Consider the following 21,049-nt stretch of genomic DNA (forward strand, 5'->3'; position numbering starts at 1 on the left):
CTCTGAATTCCTGTATCTCATAACCAACTATACACTTGGCCGTTGGACAGCTCCACTTGGAAGTTCTCATCTCAGCTTCAGCTCCTTAAGAAACCCAACCCCAAACAAAACCCAAATCCACCACATATGAAAGCTGTAACAACGGTGTGAACACTTGTTTCCAAGTTCGTCCCCTTGTACTGGTACTAAATTACCTGGAAATTCATTTGTCCTTTCCGCAGGCAATGTATACACAAGCTTTTCTTTGCTTTCCGTTTTCAGTTTAGCATCAGGGATGTGGTGATTAATGAGGGATGTTATTTTTTCTGGATCACACGTTTCATTTCTGTACAAACTAATATGTAAAAGGAAAGACACTTCATTTGTGTTTTCTCTACCGCTGCCACAAAAACAGGGCTCTTGTCGGATTTCTAGCCTTTGTGTATTAGTTTACTTGGCTTTAGGGAGCAAACAAATGAGGAAATAACAACAGTAACAACAATGTCATCAGTTTGGAAAATCTTGGGATCTATATATACAGAGACATATCAGCTCAAAAGCAAAAGTACACAAAAGCAAATACTGCGATTAAAATGATATATCAAGTATGAGAGAAACACAGGCAGACAGGAACATTAGGCAGGAGATTTCTCAGGGAAAATAATTACCACACCAGACTGTGCAGATGTTAGAAAACTAGTGTCTAATAGGGAAATCTGCCCTTCACACATGTTTTGTTTCATCATCAAGGTTTTTTCCAAAAAGTATTGGTTTGGCCTGGACACACTTGCTGGTTGGAGTGTGTCTTTGTCTCCAGATTTCCTCCCTGTTGACGGTAGCTTCTAGAAGAACTTGACTTCGTGTCCTGTGAAAGGACGGCATCTACCCGAGCACTGCATGGGTCAGCTGAGGAAATTCAGGGCAGGAAAAGGTCGAGGCCTGTCAGACCACCCACGGCCTCAGCCTGGACGGGGTCCATGAGGTTAGACCACCCATGGCCTCAGTGTAGACAGGGGTTCAGGAGGTCAGACCACTCACAGCCTCAGTCTGGACAGGGGTTTGGGAGGTCAGACCACTCACAGCCTCAGACTGGACTGGGATCCATGAGGTCAGACCACACACGGCCTCAGCCTGGATGGGGGTCCATGAGGTCAGACCACCCATGGCCTCAGTCTGGACAGGGGTTTGGGAAGTCAGACCACACATGGCCTCAGTTGGACGGGGGTCCACGAAGTCAGACTACCCATGGCCTCAGCCTGGAGGGGGGTCCAGAAGGTTAGATCACATATGGCCTCGGCCTGGATGGGGGTCCACGAGGTCAGGCCACCCACGGCCTCAGCCTGGACGGGGGTCCAGGAGGTAAGACCACCCACAGTCTCAGCCTGGAAGGGGGTCCGGGAGGCAGTCATCAGTCTTCTAGGGCTTCTCCCTTTGAAATCTGCCCCGTCCTCAGCGCTGGTGAAAATGCAGGTGACAAGAATACAGAGGAGCACGCGGCAGACCCAGACCAACCCAGCTGAGCGAGCTGAAGCGTGACATCCCAGTCTCTCTCGGGGCAGCCTACCTTGGAGACAGCCCATCACTGAAGATGCGTCTACAGAGCCAGGCCACCCCCAGTGCCTTTACCTTAGGTGATAGCCGAGACCCCATCTTCGCTTCAAAAAGACAGACGAGCCCGCGCACTTCAGCCTCCCTTTGGACAGGATCACTTTCCTATCTGAGCAGAAAGAAGCAAGACAGGGAAGACGGGGTCATCACCTCCTCACTGTGTAGAAAAAATGGGGGGCGGTGCCAGGACTCAGATTTCCAAAGAAGAAGTGTCCTGTGGGGCCTAACTCCATCTCACGGGCTTTTAAAAACATGAAACGTGCACTGAAATGCACGCATTTAAAATGAGCTTCTGGCAGCCTGGAAGGGAGGCAGTTTGGAGGAGAAAGGATACACGTGTATGTAGGGCTGAGTCCCTTTGCTGTTTGCCTGAAACTATCGGGACACTGTTAATCGACTATACCCCAACACAAAATGATCTTAATGTTTAAAAAAATTTAAAACTATTATTGTGTATAAAATAAAGTTAAAAGTAAATAAAATGAGCTTCTGCATGGGAGAATGGATAAATACATGTTTTGAACTGTGGTGTTGGAGAAGACTCTTGAGAGTCCCTTGGACTGCAAGGAGATCCAACCAATCCATCCTAAAGGAAATCAGTCCTGAATATTCACTGGAAAGACTGATGTTGAAGCTGAAACTCCAATACTTTGACCACCTGATGCAAAGAGCTGACTCATTAGAAAAGACCCTGATGCTGGGAACACTGAAGGCAGGAGGAGATGGGGATGACAGAGGATGAGATGGTTGGATGGCGTCACTGACTCAATGGAGATGAGTCTGAGCAAGCTCCAGGAGTTGGTGATGGACAGGGAGGCCTGGCGTGCTGCAGTCCATGGGGTTGCAAAGAGTCAGACACGACTGAGCGACTGAACTGAACTGATATGTTTGGCTGAATTTCTCTGCTATGCAACTGGAACTATTACAAAACTGCTCAACTATACTCCAATAGAAGAAAAAAAGTTAAAAAATTAAATTAATAAAAAAATGAGCTTCTGCATTCCAGTCTACTTCAGTGGCTTCTGATACTTCTTGAAAAAAAATAAACAAACCATAAATTCCATAAGCATATTTTCTACTCTGGATGATAAAAAATTTTCGACATTTTTCAACCAAATAGACATAAAAGAAGACTGGGATGCTGAAATTAATCAAGACCTGATCTGAAAAGCTGTCAACATGGTTTTTCATTAGCGCTCACAGTCCAGCATATGCAGAGCTGGTGAGGAATTCTACAGTGGGACTAGATGGCAGTCATCCCCTGGACTCCTGTACAATATAGACACACTGAGGGAACAAGAGCAGCAGTCTTGCCCTGGGAATCCATGTCTCCCAAATTCTTCACTGTCAGACTCAGATAAAAGTCACAGTTACCAGCCAGCATGTCCGCTTCATCCATCAAGTTGGTGCTCAAGAGGATCACACGGTCTGCTTTGCGCTCCCTGAGGAAGTTCCATATTCGATGCCTTGAGAAAGGATCCAATCCTGCAGTTGGCTCATCTAATAGCAAAACCTACAGTGGATGAAGATATAGACACCATTTCTCTCGACCTTGTTAATTGTCTCCACGGTAGAACACGGGAAACAATAAAAATCGTGCCAAATAATGACTGCCCACCACTTGTATCCAATATACTAACACTCTTTTCACTTTCACGCATTGGAGAAGGAAATGACAACCCACTCCACTGTTCTTGCCTGGAGAATCCCAGGGATGGGGGAGCCCGGTGGGCTGCCCTCTATGGGGTCGCACAGAGTCGGACACGACTGAAGCGACTTCGCAGCAGAAGCATGGTTACACGTAGTGTGCTCTCTCTGGATACATTATAATGAAAACTCAATCGCTTTCAGGGGTGAAAGAAGAGCTTCATGCTTTGACATTGGTCTTAGTAGTATTTTTTTGGATACGCCTCCTCAGCCAAGGGAAGCAAAAGCAGAAGTAAATGAGTGGGACTGCATCAAGCTCAAAAGCTTTTGCAGGGACTTCCCTGGCAGTCCAGCGGTTAAGACTCCACATTTCCAATGCAGGGGACACAGGTTTGATCCCTGGTTGGGAACCAAGCTCTCACAGGCCATGTGGTGTGGCCAAAAAATTAAAAAATAAATAAGAATAAATTCTAAAATAAAATAGATAACTGAAATAACTATAAAAACAAAATAAAACGTTTTTGCAGGGGGAAGGAAACTAACAAAAAACCCAAAAGGCTGCCTACCACGTGGGAGAAGATACTCGCAAATGATTTGACCAATAAGGAATTAACATCCAAAATATACAAAGGACTCACATGATTCTATATAAAAAAAAAAAAACCTGATTACAAAATGGTCAAGGGATCTGAACAGACATTTTTCAAAGAAGACATATTTATAGCCAACAGACACATGAGCTACTCAACATCACTAACCATCAGGGAAATGAGTGAACATCAGAACCACAATGAGATATCACTCACACCTGTCTGAATGGCTATTATCCAAAAGACAGTGAATAACAAATATTGGTAAGGACGTGGGGAAAACAGGACACTTGTGCACTGTTGCTGGGAATGTCCATTGGTGCAGTCACTGTGGAGAACACTGTGGGGTTTCCTCAAAAGCTGAAATTAAAAATAGAACTACCGTACAATCCAGAAATTTTACTTCTGTATTTTTCCAGAAAAAAACACAAAAAACCCAAAACAGTAATTCAGAAAGACACATGTATCCTTATATTCACTGCAGTGTTATTTATAGTAGCCAAGATATGGAAACCACCTAAATGTCCGTCCATAGGTGAACGGATAAAGAAGATGTGGCATATATACGTGTATACATATACAGTGGAATATTACTCAGCCAAACACAGAATGAACGCTTGTATCCGTGACAAGAGGGACAGACCTAGAGGGTACTACACTAAGCAGAAGTCGGAGAGAGAGGACAAATGCTGCATGACCTCATTTACACGCGGAATCTAAAAATTAAAGCAAACGAGCAAACAGAGCAAAACAGAAACAAACTCACAGGTGGAGAGAAGAAACACGTGGTTGCCAGAAGGGAGCGGGGTGGGAGGATGAGTGAGATAGGCGAGGAAGATTCAGAGGCAGCAACTTCCAGTTACAAAGTAAATGAGCCCTGTCAAACGTGCTGCATGGGCATAGAGTCAATACTCTTTCAGTTACTTTGCGCGATGGCAGACGGCTAGATTTATCGCGGTGGTCATTGTGTCGTGCACAGGGATATTACATCACTGCGCCGGGCACCTGGACGTCACGTAGTGTTGTAGGTCAGTCATGTTTCAAGAAGGATGAGAGAAAGAAGAGGAAGAAGGAGGAGGGGGAGGAATCATCTGTGTATACAGTAAAATGTTTTTATTACACACACACACACACACACACGAGCTGGACCTTGTCCTGACGCTCACTCTGCAATCCTCCTCACGTATAATCTCACTTACTTGAGGATCTCCTAAAAGGGCAATCCCAATGGTCAGCTTTCTTTTTTGACCTTCACTTAAAAGTGTAGCAAGATTATCCTGAATGTTCTGTATGTCCAATTCCAGTAAAACTCTTTGTACCTAGACAAGAAATATACAAAGCTTGAAATCCAAGATGACTCATATTATATGGAATCGGTAGCCATTCCCTTCTCCAGGGCTTCTTCCTAATCCGGGAATCAAACCCAGGTCTCCCACACTGCATGTGTATTCTTTCCCAGCTGAGCCACCAGGGAAGCCCATATATATATGTATATAAAATATGTATTAAAGGGCCTCACTGCCCGCACTTCACTTATAAGCGAGCAGTAGATCACTGACTTAACTTGGCAAACGTCCGGCAGTTCAGAGACTCTGAGCACACCCGTGTACCTCCTGCTCCACGTCCTTTGGCTGAATTCCTTTTATTTTTGCAAACAGCCTGAGGTTCTCCTTTACAGTGAGCGTGTCAAACTGAACATTGAATTGAGGACAAACACCAGTTATCTTCCGGATTTCCTCCAAGTCTTGCATTTCGGAGAGATTTTTATTATAGATGGTAACTGATCCTAAGAAGTTAAAAATAATTTAACATTGGTGAGATAATACATTTTATTAATGTCTGTAGATCTTATTTAGGAAAATATTGGCATATATTCAGAAGTATCTAAAATGATGATTTTATAATTTATTAACAACCATTAACTACTCTCAGCATAAACAGACGTTGAGAATAGTGTATACACAATATCTCCCCTGAAATATCACACAGAAATGAAGATCAGGATTTTCATGAAAATTTGGGAAATCGAAAATATATATAAAATCATGTAGTTCTGGTAAACAGCTTTAGATAAACGAACATCACTTCCTCTAAGGCGGTTAAATTACAACCTGAAAACAAAAAAGGCACACAAGGCCTCATTCTGCGCTCAGGCGGGCGCCTTTGGGAAGCATCGTCTGCCCACCTGCTGTTGGAACAGACGACCCACTAAGGATGCGCAGCAACGCCGATTTGCCAGCACCACTGTGACCCAGGACTGCCGTGATCTGACCTTCATAGATGTCAAAGGACAAGCCTATTTTCAGAACAAAACATCAGCGTTATAAATAAGAGGGCAATAGATAGGGCTGTTTCTAAAAACAGAACAAGACACTTTATGTTAACTGTGTATTTGAAGCATTTCAACAGTTTAAAATACATAATATTCAGTATTTTCCTGGTTGCTAAAATAACATCTTTACTGTAGAATATTTGAGAAATAAATACAATCACTCAAGACAAAAATCAACCATAATTCCCAATAGCCACATTATAATACATTTGCATCATGTGTATATTTGCACATATGAATATGTAAATATATTTATAAACTTTGTACTCTATTTTTTTCTAGGCTGCCTTTTCAAATATTTAATCATAAACCTTTTTCATGGCATTAATTATCTTTTAAAACACATTCACCAAAAATCTGTATTTCACCTTAACTCCATTTTTCTATTCTTTCGTTAAAAGTATTGTGTTTTCATGTCAATAGAAAAATCATTTAGCTAAAAATTCTTTGAGATATTATTTTTTCTTTATTTGCTTTACCACCATGTGAAATCCAAACTTCATTACAGAAAGTTGTTGAACAGAGCAAGATGAAATTCTTAAGAATCTTATAAAATATTGTGTCTAAATGATCAAGTTCTTTCAATTAAAATAAGTGACCTACTTTCTAATAATATTGAATTTAATGACTGGACTGAAATTTCAGTTCATCTATCTAGATGATAGACAAAACTTTATAAGGACAACTTACTCAGCTATTAAATATACTAGTAAAAATAATTATAAGAGAAAATTCTTCCTGTTGTAATCAAATCCATTAAACCCTCACTTGCAATTTGACTAAAAGATTCTAAAGGTCATTGGAAGAATAAACTCAGATGATTAGGAAAATCGACAGAATAGTAAGAGATCAGTCTTGGCTGCAAGATATTAAAATATACTTGAGAACCATAATAATTAAAATATTAGTTTTACCAGTGGAGAAAATGTAATAAATAAAATAATATATTATTGGTCTAGAATACACTGACCAATAGAATCAGAAAGAAACCTGAAATGGACCAAAGTCAAGATAAGAAATTAAAATCAATGAAACAAGCTTTTGAATCTATCAAAAATATGAGTTAATTCATAAACAGTATTGAGAAAACTAAAGAAGCACACTAACACATCTTACGCTTGTTTTTTTAAAGGGGAAAGGTCAGTGTTTTCAAGGATAAAGGTGACGCTAATTACACAAACGATCTGAAAAAGGAAACGGAAGCCTCAGTCTCCTCAGATGTAAAGTGGAAGAGAAGTCGGGATCATGGGCTAAAGGAGAGACTCCAGGCGTGTCACTGAGCATTGTTCTCAGCACACTAGGCGCTCAGTAAACCTTGAGTGTTTGTTGCTATTATTATTTCTGTTGTTAATAACTGCTTGTGGGAGTATGAATTTTTATAATCTTGGAAGGAAATGATTAGGTACTTGAACCAAGAATCTTAAAAATATGGACCCAATTGAATAATCCTGTTTCTAGACATTTTTATTCAGGAAGTTATTAGCAATCTTTACAAAGACTGAGCAAGGATGTTCACGAAAGTGTTTTTATGACAGTGTAGAAACTGAAAACAACTGAATTTCATACACGAGTGTGTGAGTTCAGTAAGTCATGGCATCCATAGGAGGGAATGCTGTTTAACTCTATAGACTGTTGCTGTTCTTCAGTCGCTAAGCCGTGCCTGACTCTTTGCGACCCCGTGAACTGCAGCATGCCAGGCCTCCCTGTCCTTCACTACAGACAAGTTATTTCAAGGGCATGTTTTCAAAGGCGTTCCCAGTGGCCGCGTGAACCAGCTGCCTCAAGGGGAGAAAGACAAGAGGGACAGCTACCATCTTTACTTCCCGAAGAGCAACTCCAATGGGTTGTTTCATATATTTTTACACCTATTGATGTTTGATGCTTTAACATTTTTTAAGGTTCTGCTACTTTTAAAAATAGAACAAATCCTTGCAGAAGTTGGAACTATTTAGACATATTGATGAGGGCAAAAGTGGTTCATACTGGGCTCTGAAAATTGAAATGAGATATTTAAAAATACTTTAACGTGTCTTTGGCTATAATTTAAAAAAGAAACCACAGGTCTAGATGGTATCAGATAAAAATAAACTTCAACTGTCAGGAAGAAATACATGTCGGAGTCTTTCCATTTATCCATCTTAAATGCATAATATAAGGAGACATTTTTAAAAGATGCAGAAGGGAATGTGAATAATAACAACAGTTTTCATCAACTAGGAAAAAGCCCAACATGTTTACACAAGTACATTATATTTTCAAAGGGAAGACATACTCTCAAAGGAAAAAGTAAAATTGAGCTAAGGCATCTGCATTTGTTAGAAAATAAATGTAACATAAGCAAAGTGGACTGAGAACTCGCAACCTTGGGAGGGTTGACGGCTCTTCCTTTTTTAGCTGTTAAGGCTGCTGTCTCTTCTAAAAATATATTCCTCCTAAAAGTAATTACCCATAACAGCAACTTATCCTCTATGAAATGTCATCACTAACTTTGATGCTTGCTTAAACGTTTGTCACAGAAAAATATATTTGTGAGAATACTCAGTTTCAAATGTGTCAGTTCCCTAGAAATCATAAACTATGGTTATTGCTGGATACTGACTTGTGGCTCAGTGGTAAAGAATCTGCCTGCAATGCAGGAGACCCAGGTTCAATCCCGAGTCGGGAAGATGCCCTGGAGAAGGCAATGGCAACCCACTGCAGTAGTCCTGCCTGGGAAATTCCTTGGAGAGAGGAGCCTGGTGGCCTCCAGGTCGTGGGATCACAAAGAGTCAGACACAGCTTAGCAGCTAAACGACAGCAACAACAAAGGTGTTCTTGGCCTTATGTTGATCTTGCCAGTACATACGAGCTTGTGTATTCCTTGACTAGTAAAAAACTTATCCGTCTTAAGTCTAGACATTCTTTCCTTACAGTGCAAATACAATGAAATATCGCTAACAGCAAAGTCATTTTTCTTTGCATGCCTCCATTTTCATAGATAAGTGGATCCATGAGACATCTGGCAGGGTTTTACATCCAGTTCTTAATCATGGTGAATTTCCAGGTAGTGGAGGTAGGCTGTTGGTACTTTTTTCTGTTTTGCTTACGTATAATCTGTAATTTTTTACACTGAACTTTTTCCATTTTTTTAAGAAGTCAATGAAACAATGAAAGTTTTTCTTTACCTTTCAATACTTCCACTTTTCCAGTTTTTTCTTTATATACTTTTTTAACATTTCTGATTCTGAAATGAAAAAATAATCGGTGCTTAGGTAGCCAATAGAAAAGTAAAACTTGTACAGATCATGAATAACTTGAATTATAGGGAGGCAGCCAACTTCATGTGAAAAGAGAGGACATAACAATCTACTCAGAAAGACCAAGACTTATTTCAGACTAAACGCTTCCCCTGAGGGGGAAAATGAAAGAGCCGCTTTAGAAAGTTACAATTAGGGTGAGAGAGGAGCCTGGTGGGCTACAGTCCACGGGACTGCAAAGAGTCAGATGCGACTTAGCGACTGAGCGTGCACTGGTGATCCAGTGGCTAAGACTCCAGGTTCCCAGTGCAGGGAGCCTGGGTTTGATCCCTGGTCAGCAAACCAGATCCCACAGCCACAGCTAAAGCTTCACACGCCACAACAATAGATCCCACGTATATCAAAGAAGGTCAGAAAGATCCTGCATGCCACAACCAAGACCCAGTGCAGCCACATAAATGTGTGTGTGTGTGTGTGTGTGCTCAGTCATGTCCCATCTTTGCAGGTCCATGGACGTAGCCCACCAGGCTCCTCTGCCCATGTAGTTCTCCAGGGAAGAATACTGGATGGTTTGCCATTTCCTCCTCCACAGGACCTTCCTGACCCAGGGATCAAACCCGTGTCCCTTTTATCGCCTGCATTGGCAGGCAGATTCTTTAGCACTGTGTCACCTGGGATCGCTTCATCAAATACACACACACACACACACACTTCTAGATCAGTGATCACCAAGTTTGAACACACACTAAAATTTCAAAGGAAACATACAGGGCAAAGCAAGAATCAAGCTCAGACAGATGAGCAATGTCAGGACCATATAAGACCACATACAATGCATCTTCGAGTTCAAAGGGAAACTTCACCCTCCTTTCTGTCCCTGAATGAGAATAAAGGTAAGGACATTTATCAACCAGGAATGCTGGTGGTGGGCAGGTTGGAGCAGAGAGTCTGGAGATTTAAAAGAAAAGGCGTCAAAGCTGCTGAATCCAAGAGGATACTTTATTTCTGCCTTTCTGGGTATAGTGGGACCCCATGGGCGTGGGACCTCAGCATTTTATTTTAATACATAAACTTCCACTTGAGAAAGGCTGGTTGATTTCGGATTTCAAGATGACAAACCAGTGTTTGGAGCAGACACGCTGATTCCAAATTTCTTACTTCTTACTTCCTCCATTAGACAGTACAAGCCAGTCAAAAGTACAGAGGAAAAGATTCAGAGACCCTAAGACCAGCAAAACTCAGAGGCCGGGGCGGACAGACAGAAGCTGGGGGAGCCTAGACAGAGGGTGAAGCGGCGACATTGCGCGGTGCTGAGCAAATGGGACTTTCACTATCGTACGAGACACTGCAGGTGATGACAGAGGAGGAGTTCAAAGTGACATTTACGAATCTGTTCTTCAGTATTTTGCTTCAGGTTCACCCCGCTGCCACTGGTTAATATTCCATTTATTTTAGCCACTATGGAAAACAGTATGGAAAGTGAAAGTGGAGTCACTCAGCTTGTCCGACTCTGTGACCGCAGGGACTGCAGCCCACCAGGCACCTCTGTCCATAGGATTCTCCAGGCAGAGTACTGGAGTGGGTGCCATTTCCTTCTCCAGGGGATCTCCCCGACCCAGGGACTGAACCCGCATTGCAGGCAGACTCTTTACCGTCTGAGCCACCAGGGAAGCCCTAAACAGTTTGCAATATTCCTCAATAAACTAAAAATAGAGTTACCTTATGATCCAGTAATCCCATTCCTGGGCATATATCCAGAGAAAACTCTAATCCAAAAGGATGCACGCACCCCAGCGTTCACAGCAGCACTGTTTACAGCAGGCGAGCCACGGAAACAGCCTCAGTGTCCACTGACGGACAAGCGGATGGAGAGGCTGCGGTGCACGCACACACGGAGTGTCACTCGCCCATAGGAGAGGATGAACAACTGCCGTGGCAGCAACAGGCATGCAGCTCGAGACGATCAAGTGCAGTCAGGCAGGAAGAGAAAGACAGCATGCGGCATCACTCACGTGTGGAATCTCAAATAGGATGCAGATGAGCAAACCCGCGAAACAGGAACAGACTCACAAACAGAAACAGTCGTGGCTGCCAAGGAGGAGGGGTGGGGAGGACCGGGAGTTTGGGGTTAGCAGAGGCAAACTATTACAAACAGGACGGATAAGCAGCAGGGCCCTGCTATGCAGAGCAGGGAGCTCTGTTCAGCATCCTGTGATAAGCCACCATGGAACAGAATACGTAGCCGAGCCACCTGACTGTGCAGCAGAAATCCACAGGACACTATAAGCCAGCTATACTTAAATAAACTTTGTCAATAAGCGCATTGCCTCGTGCCCACGTATCAGTACGTGTGTGACTACCTGACGGCTTCTCTCCCGTGGAATTCTGGGGCTACGGGCTCACAGTAATCACCCGCGGCGGGCTCAGGGTCCACGTCTTTCCAGGCGACGTGACTACCAGTCCTCCGGTGTTGGAAGCAAGGTGACGAGTTCAGGAAAAACAATGGCGAATAATGGGACTCGTTTCCATCTAGTTAAGAGGTGGTAAAACATGTGTTCAGTACCATGCAAACAGTGAGCACATAAGCCTTCCTTAGAACAGTGCATAATGTCTTGGACTTTTAAGCATCACAAATATTGCTTTCTAACTCCCTATTATCGAGAAGAAGTCTTGAGAGTGAAGGAAACAATGAAAATTAAAAAGAAATGACATATTGTTATGAAAGGTAAACAATATAACCCTTGATAAGGTATAAATTAAAGACTTGAATAAATTGCTTTCTAAAATGTGTTTAGAATAATGATTAAATCCCATATTGAGTGGGAAAAGCCTTAACATGGCACATAAAAATAATTTTCAATGTTTGTGAACTTAAGAAATCGTGTGACTCAACAGTATGATTGAGCAAAATACTGAAATCTATATGGTACATCAATAAAAAGTACATGGAGAAATTAATTTGTTTAGGATGAACCTATGGTCATTCCCTAGATTTAAAAAAATGGAATAGCATTTGTTACTAAGGGTCTTCCGATGTTAACCAGAAGTGATAAATAGACAGACATACATACAAATAAATACACAGGAATATATAGAACAAATTTAAATCCAGTCAAAGTGGAAGAAAAATACAAAATAACATATATAAATAGGATCATGCAAGGGAAAAAAGCACCCTGATTCTGGTATGTGCGTAGGAATTCTAGACTTATGTGAAATTTTAAGTTGTTTTCAAGATAAAGAAAATCTAACGGGGTAATAAAGTGAAGTAACTCAGTTGTGTCTGACTTTTTGTGATCCCATGGACTGTAGCCTGCCAGGTTCCTCCATCCATGGGATTTTCCAGGCAAGCATACTGGAGTGGGGTGCCATGCCCTCCTCCAGGGGATCACTTCTGTAAATACGAGCGATATATGACAAAGGTTAGGAGGCACTTTCACTATGCAATGTCCCTAAGCTAACCAAAACCATCTTAAGAACTAATTTATTCCCACCTGTCCTGATACAAATCCTCAATATCATTCTTTGAAAACACTTTCAGTGATCTTTAAAAAATGCAACATTATTTAAAATATAAGCATAATATTTAAAATATAAAATATAATTATTATAACATAATTATAATACAATGTAATTATATTATAATTACAATTAAAGTATATTTATAATAATTAAATATATTTAATTGAAATATAATTAAATGATCATCATCCTATGTTTATAATGTGTATCACTATATCACATTCAGAAGAATAATTATTTTTAGGTAGCAATTCCTTTAGACCATTAAAGCTATGAAGCAGAGAAAAAGAAATCATTCAGTCTTTTATGGGAAATACTTGTCATTCCTTATTTCTTAAAATATATAACTTTAAGAAAAACATCTTCAATGTGATCAGTACCAGCAGAGGTCAGGAAAAAACCGTAATTACTTACAGGGTAGGATTTTGTCAAAGTATAACGCCAACGCCAAGTATAAAAGGGCATCGAAAGTCAATATGGAAAAAGTAGCTATCATTATATATGAGTCTCCAGAAGCGTCAGGAAAAATGACACCATTCATAGTATAATCCAGGTGGATAATCTAAGATTCAAACAAAAGTAATAATAAATACTTAAAAATAATTCAGTGTAGCAGCAAGAACTACCACTTCATTAAGCAGTTTTTCTAAGAAGCCCTCATAATGAAGTGCTTAGGGGAACTTTCTATTTTACAGCAATCAAAGCAATATCAGAAAGGAACACTGATTTTTAAAAATATAATGTTTTAATAATAGGAATTTAAGTTGTAATTGTTTTTCAAGACAGTCTTTTCTAGGTTCTTAGAAATGATGACAAGGTTAGAATTAACTCTGATCTCACCTGGTTTATTCCAGCACTGAAGGCAAAGGGGCTACAGATACTGAAAATCCACTTCAAAGGTGAAGGAAGTTGTTGGTAAAACGCACTGAATCCCACACCCCCCCAGAAGAGGGTGAGGAGAAACACAACCAAACTGGTGAGGATGGTTTTCTTTAGCAGCACGGTCATCAGGAATGCCAAAGCGATCTGAAAGAGAGCCGAGACTCTACACAGACTGACGGTCAGTGGTCCCACCTCAAAAAAGGACCTTTGTACCATAACATAAATATTTATCACTGACACAGTGATGAGCAACAGTAAGGGATAATTATGCTCAATCCTTCTCTCAACTTCCTTGTAAGGAGAATCTTTATTTGCCTACTTAAATGCTGGGCTTGAAAGGCTGCAGGAGGAGCTGTTGTTGCTGTATAGTCGCTAAGTCCTCTTCCAACTCTTTGAGACCCCATGGACTTTGGCTGACCAGGTTCCTCTGTCCATGGGATTCTCCAGGCAAGAACACTGGAGTGGGTTACCATGCCCTCCTCCAAGGGATCTTTCCGACCCAGGGATGAAACCTATGTCTCCTGCACTGGCAGGCGGGTTCTTAACCATTTATCTACTTGGAAAGCCTGCAGGAAGAGCTGAGAAAAGGATAAAACTGCAGCCTTGGAAAGAGGGAAAGAAATTAAATTAATATATTACCAAAGAGTGTCTACTGTGTTTTGCAGAAAACCCCCTGGAAGGTGGGAGAAGTCAGAAGAGCCTGTTCAGAGAAGGAAGAGAGGGTGACATGGGCAGTCAGACCAGGGTGGGTGTTACAAGATGAGATGAGATGTGAAAAGCTGCCATCTGACAGGGAACCTTTGGGGAAAAACAAGATGGGTCCAGCCCTTAAGAACATTCTTATCAATCTATAAAGATCTTAGGTATTTTTTAGAGTCAAAACAATTTTCTTTCTTTCTGATGCATCCTTTCATTAATTCAGACCTTTATGCAAAAAAAAGAGTTTCAATTTTATTTAGGTCTCATCATTTTCTCATATTCATAAAGACTTCTCAAGCAAACACATACACACACACACACACACACACACACAATGTGAAGGAAGGGACTACAGGAGCCTGCTCAGACATTATTTCTGTTACATGTAACCAAGACCGGAAGCAGAGACCGTGGTAGCAAACGTACGAACTTACCAAGGATAAGCCATACAAGAAAAAGAGAGTAAATATGACCGTGAAGCCCGTCAGGATGATAATTTCAGTAGATGTTATGATCACTGTGATGATTATGGAAGTGACAAAGATGAAGGCAGCATAGATTAAACCCCAGGAGAGCCTAAAAAAGACAAACAATATTTCAGTTGTTTTAACTTCATTATGAAATATTTAAAACATACAAAAATACTTAAAGAATAACACAATGGCTACCTTTGTACCTGCCACCTATTAACAGATCCTTGCTCCTTGGAAGAAAAGCTATGACAAACCTAGACAGACTATTAAAGAACAGGGGCATCACTTTTCCAACAAAGGTCTGTATAGCCAAAGCTATGGTTTTTCCAGCAGTCACATATGGATGTGAGAGTGGAACCATAAAGAAGACTGAGTGCTGAAGAATTGATGCTTTTGAACTGTGGAGTTCGCAAAGACTCTTGAGAGTCCCTTGGACAGCAAGGAGTTCCAACCAGTCCATGCTAAAAAAAATCAGTCCTGAATATTTATTGGAAGGACTGAGGCCGAAGCTGAAGCTCCAATACTTTGGCCACCTGATGCCAAGAGAGGACTCACTGGAAGCCACCCTGATGCTGGGAAAGATTGCGGGCAGGAGGAGAGGGGTGACAGAGGATGAGAAAATTGCATGGCATCACTGACATCGGCATCAATGGACATGAGTTTGAGCAAATTCCCGGAGAGAGTGAAGGACAGAGAAGCCTGGTGTGCTGCGGTCCGTAGAATGGAAAAGAGTCAGACGCAACTTAGTGACTGAATAACAACAAACTAAAATACTGCCATGGCCGTGCTGGTGCATGCTACACACTGACTCGGTGTTCACACTGCACGACTGACATGAACATGCGTCAGGAGCGCCACCTTGCCTGTGTTCTTCTGCAACTTGCCTTTATGCACAACATGTAGCTGTCATACACTGCTGCGTAATATTTCACTGTGTGAATACAACTCAGTGTTCTCCTCTCCATGTCCACCTAGGTTGTTTCCAGACCTTCTTTCTAATGCAACGTTGCTAAGAATATTTTTGCATTTGCCTTTTTTTAGGGAAAGTGCACACAATTTTTCTTTCAGGTCAAATTGCTGAATTCCAGGAGATAAGCATTTTGTGTTTTCATCTTTGTTATTTATTACCAAAGTGTCCTCGTTATAAAATTGGAAGGAAACAACAGCTGCTGATCCATCAGTGACTGTGGATGTACCGGAGGCCAACCGATGATGTGGTCACTCCTGAGGACTGCAGCCAGCAAGAGCCCTGCCTTCCCTCCCGTAGAAAGTTGGAATCTCATAACTACACTGAGCCCAGTGCATGCTTGCTGCTCCTGTTCAGCATTTCTTTCTGAAAACAGATGCAGATTATGGTGGGCTTCCCAGGTGGTTCTGGGGTAAAGAATCCCCCGGGAATGCAGGAGACACAGGTTTGATCCTGGGTCTGGAAGATCGCCTGGAGAAGGGAATGGCAACACATTCCAGTCTTCTTGCCTGGAGAATCCCATGGTCAGAGGAGCCTGGAGGGTTGTAAGTCTATGGGGGTCACAAAGGGTTGGACACGACTGAACATAGATTATGGCAACACCCTTACGTGTTCACATTGTTTTGCTCTAGATGTGCTGGTGTTCACATTTTTATGAAGTGGGTATTAGAAATAGCAGTCAGTCTTAGATCTAGGAAACCTGGAGAGTGTTTTAGCCCAAGCTTCTCATTTTACAGATGAGTAAACAGCAGTTCTTCTTCCTGGTAAAGGGTCCTACTCAAGGTCGCCACAGTAAATCAGTAACAGAACTGAGAGAGCAGCTGTAGGCTTTCTGTCAGTTCAGAGCTCTTCCTTGTACACAAAACTGCCTAATAAGAAACAGCTGGAGAAAACAGTGAAATTATTAAAATCAGGAATTTGCATGAATATGTCCCAATAGATCATGTTTCAGTTCAGTTCAGTCACTCAGTCATGTCTGACTCTTTGTGACCCCATGGGCTGCAGCACGCCAGGCATCCCTGTCCATCACCAACTCCCGGAGTTCACTCAAACTCATGTCCATTGAGTCGGTGATGCCATCCAGCCATCTCATCCTCTATCGTCCCCTTCTCCTCCAGCCTTAAATCTTTCCCAGCATCGGGGTCTTTTCAAATGGGGTCAGTTATTCGCATCAGGTGGTCAAAGTGTTTGGAGTTTCAGCTTCAGCATCAGTCCTTCCAAAGAACACCCAGGACTGATCTCCTTTAGGATGGACTGGTTGGATCTCCCTGAAGTCCAAAGGACTCTCAAGAGTCTTCTCCAACACCACAGTTCAAAAGCATCAATCTTCAGTGCTCAGCTTTCTTCACAGTCCAACTCTCACACCCATACATGACCACTGGAAAAACCATAGCCTTGACTAGATGGACCTTTGGTGACAAAGTAATGTCTCTGCTTTTCAATATGCTGTCTAGGTTGGTCGTAACTTTCCTTCCAAGGGGTAAGCGTCTTTTAATTTCATGGCTGCAGTCACCATCTGCAGTGATTTTGGAGCCCAGAAAAATAAAGTCTGACACTGCTTCCACTGTTTCCCCATCTATTTCCCATGAAGTGATGGGACCGGATGCCATGATCTTTGTTTTCTGAATGTTGAGCTTTAAGCCAACCTTTTCCCTCTCCTCTTTCACTTTAATCAAGAGGCTCTTTAGTTCCTCTTCACTTTCTGCCATAAGGGTGGTGTCATCTGCATATCTGAGGTTATTGATATTTCTCCTGGCAATCTTGATTCCAGCTTGTGCTTCTTCCAGCCCAGCGTTTCTCATCACGTACTCTGTATATAAGTTAATACGCAGGGTGACAATATACAGCCTTGGCATACTCCTTTTCCTATTTGGAACCAGTTTGTTGTTCCATGTCCAGCTCTAACTGTTGTTTCCTGACCTGCATATAGGCTTCTCAAGAGGCAGGTCAGGTGGTCTGGTATTCCCATCTCTTTCAGAATTTTCCACAGTTTATTGTGATCCACACAGTCAAAGGCTTTGGCATAGTCAAGAAAGCAGAAATAGATGTTTTCTGGAACTCTCTTGCTTTTTTGATGATCCAGAGGATGTTGGCAATTTGATCTCTGGTTTCTCTGCCTTTTCTAAAACCACCTTGAACATCTGGAAGTTCACAGCTTACGTATTGCTGAAGCCTGGCTTGGAGAATTTTGAGCATTCCTTTACTACCATGTGAGATGAGTGCAATTGTGCGGTAGTTTGAGCATTCTTTGGCATTGCCTTTCTTTGGGATTGGAATGAAAACTGATCTTTTCCAGTCCTGTGGCCACTGCTGAGTTTTCCAAATTTGCTGACATATTAAGTGCAGCACTTTCACAGCATCATCTTTTAGGATTTGAAATAGCTCAACTGGAATTCCATCACTTCCACTAGCTTTGTTTGTAGTGATGCTTCCTAAGGCCCACTTGACTTCACATTCCAGGATGTCTGGCTCTAGGTGAGTGTGAGTGATCACACCATCATGATTATCTGGGTCGTGAAGATCTTTTTTGTACAGTTCTTCTGTGTATTCCTGCCACCTCTTCTTAATATCTTTTGCTTCTGTTAGGTCCATACTATTTCTGTCCTTTATCGAGCCCATCTTTGCATGAAATGTTCCCTTGGTATCTCTAATTTTCTTGAAGAGATCTACAGTCTTTCCCATTCTATTGTTTTTCTCTATTTCTTTGTGTTGATCGCTGAAGAAGGCTTTCTTATCTCTCCTTGCTATTCTTTGAAACTCTGCATTTAAATAGGTATATCTTTCCTTTTCTCCTTTGCTTTTCACTTCTCTTCTTTTCACAGCTATTTGTAAGGCCTCCCCAGACAGCCATTTTGCTTTTTTGCATTTCTTTTTCTTGGGAATGGTCTTGATTCCTGTCTCCTGTACAGTGTCACGAACCCCTGTCCATAGTTCATCAGGCACTCTGTGTATCAGAGCATGTTTAATTACTGCTTATTTGACTTGTTTTTAAACTTTTATGTCACTACAAGGATCTGGACTGTGCTAGACAATCAGCATTTTTGGAGAGGCATGCCACATTCTACAGAATTCACTTCCTGAGTACAGAAGGGAACTGCTCTAGGTAGGAACTGAAAAGCCATAGGGTGTGAGGACTATGGATTAAGGAAGTTAAACCTTTCTAGAAAAGGACTCTATAGCAGGGACTTGTAGGTGGAGTTGGGGGGGATGTTAATATATCTATGAAAAACTTCATGATAAAACAAAGCAATTTCAGACATCACTAGAGTAAGTATTGACTGCATTTCACATTTTTTGCCTTAGTTAAAAAAAAGTGGGAATGTTGTAAAACTTATTACCACTAGACATTGTGTTCTTAATAAGAACATTTCAGATTTTTCTTTTCCTTGTTAGTTTTAAGAACACATATCCATTTTGCTAAATTTTAGGTTACATGCATACTAAGAAGCATTTACCCTGAGAATGAAGCCACATCTAAACAACCAGCACCTTCCTGGCTTTAACCTAGAGTTGGCTTGTGCCTCCCTGTCCTAAAACGGCTGCAGGGACACTGCCATTTGTACATAGTTCCCCTCTCTCTTTCCTCCTGACAAACACCATTTACTCCTTTCTATTTCCCAAGGTTTCACTGAACAAACATTACTTTCCTTTTTTAAATTTCAAGACCCACTTTCCCCTTTTGCTATTTCATAATTCAGTTATATTAAAACTAAAACTGTTAATAAAATATACTTTATAGGAAACTTTAAATTTCCTAGATGTTAATTTTATTTCAGCAAGTAAGTTTCTTGTAAAGAGCTGTTCAATAAGTAGTCCTTCATCCATTCCAGATAAGTACTATACCCATAAATAGCATTTTGTTGTTATGGGGAGTATACAGAGAAATATTTCCCAGGACTCAACACTGAAAAATGCTAAATTTCTTTTAGGGTAAAGCAAACAGATTATTTTTCTTTTTTTTTTCTTTTCCTAGACAGTATGAGTTTTGTAACTGATGGTATCACAGAATTCTCTAAAAGCCTTGGCCTCTTAGAGGTTTAGAGATTATATTCACTCCTTAAGTTGTGTCTAGCTCTTCATGACCCCATGCTGCACTCTAGGCTTCCGTGTCCTTCACCATCTCCCAGAGGTTGCTCAAACTCATGTCTCATCAGGTGGCCAAAGTATTGGAGCTTCAGTTTCAGCACCAGTCCTTCCAATGACTATTCAGGACTGATTTCCTTTAGGATAGACTGGTTGGATCTCCTTGATGTCCAAGGGACTTTCAAGAGTCTTCTCCAACACCAGCTGAAAAGTATCAATTCTTGGGTGCTCAGCCTTCTTTACGGTCCAACTCTCACATCTGTATATGAATACTGAGGAATCCATAGCTTTGACTATATGGACCTTTGTCAGCAAAGGGATGTCTCTGCTTTTTAACACGCAGATTGTGTGATTTGCGTATTTATCTGTTAATCTTACTCATTATTTTGCTAAACCTTTATTTCTACTCAATTATTATTTGCTATCATAATATATACAAACATGGAGACGTACATACATATATGATAGTCATGTTTAAATATAAACTTTAAAATCACATTAAATCATTTGTGAAATGGGGCGAGATATATCAATGTAAGAAGCAAGTGCTCTTATCAAGTGCTTCTAACTGCCAGCCTCTGTACTGGGCACCCTTCCAGGCAATCTCAACTCCAATATACGGCATTTAGTTGCTCAAAAAAAAAATATCCTTGGTACTCAGTCTCTGAACAGAAACTAGCCATTACAAGCCTGTACTTTCTTCAACAGGAGGAAGTGGGGAGAAACTAAGTGATAGCCCTGGGTGGGCCAGGCGGGAGGGCAGTGGAAAAGACGCTCAGCATCACTCGTTATTAGAGGAAGGCAAATCAAAACTATAACGAGGTATCACCTGCCACTGGTCAGAATAGCCACCCTCAAAGCACTCACACACAATCAATGTTGGAGAGGGTGTGGAGAAAAGGGCCCCTCCTACCCTTCTCTCAGGAATGTCAGTCGGTGCCGCCACCACGGACGGCAGTGTGGAGATACCTTTTAAACAACTACAAACGGAACTGCCACACGGCCCTAGGTGCACCTCCGGAGAAAACGGA

The 21,049-nt window shown here is 41.5% G+C and overlaps 1 protein-coding gene across 2 annotated transcripts in view; it reads right to left on the reverse strand.

Moving 5' to 3' along the window:
• ABCA6 (ATP binding cassette subfamily A member 6) overlaps positions 1 to 21,049 on the reverse strand; it is a 62,855-nt gene that overhangs the window by 31,541 nt on the left and 10,265 nt on the right. For both annotated transcript variants that reach the window (XM_005899332.3, XM_070388989.1), the window contains exons 8-18: positions 14,930 to 15,071; positions 13,755 to 13,940; positions 13,329 to 13,476; positions 11,753 to 11,921; positions 9,321 to 9,379; positions 6,010 to 6,120; positions 5,435 to 5,610; positions 5,024 to 5,143; positions 2,962 to 3,100; positions 1,606 to 1,696; positions 195 to 334 (exon numbers count right to left, since the gene is read on the reverse strand). In XM_005899332.3, coding sequence (XP_005899394.2) covers positions 195 to 334; positions 1,606 to 1,696; positions 2,962 to 3,100; positions 5,024 to 5,143; positions 5,435 to 5,610; positions 6,010 to 6,120; positions 9,321 to 9,379; positions 11,753 to 11,921; positions 13,329 to 13,476; positions 13,755 to 13,940; positions 14,930 to 15,071 — 1,481 coding nt within the window. The remainder of the gene's footprint in view (positions 1 to 194; positions 335 to 1,605; positions 1,697 to 2,961; positions 3,101 to 5,023; positions 5,144 to 5,434; positions 5,611 to 6,009; positions 6,121 to 9,320; positions 9,380 to 11,752; positions 11,922 to 13,328; positions 13,477 to 13,754; positions 13,941 to 14,929; positions 15,072 to 21,049) is intronic.

This window comes from Bos mutus, chromosome 19 (genome assembly GCF_027580195.1).
Source record: "Bos mutus isolate GX-2022 chromosome 19, NWIPB_WYAK_1.1, whole genome shotgun sequence".
Taxonomy (NCBI): domain Eukaryota; kingdom Metazoa; phylum Chordata; class Mammalia; order Artiodactyla; family Bovidae; genus Bos; species Bos mutus.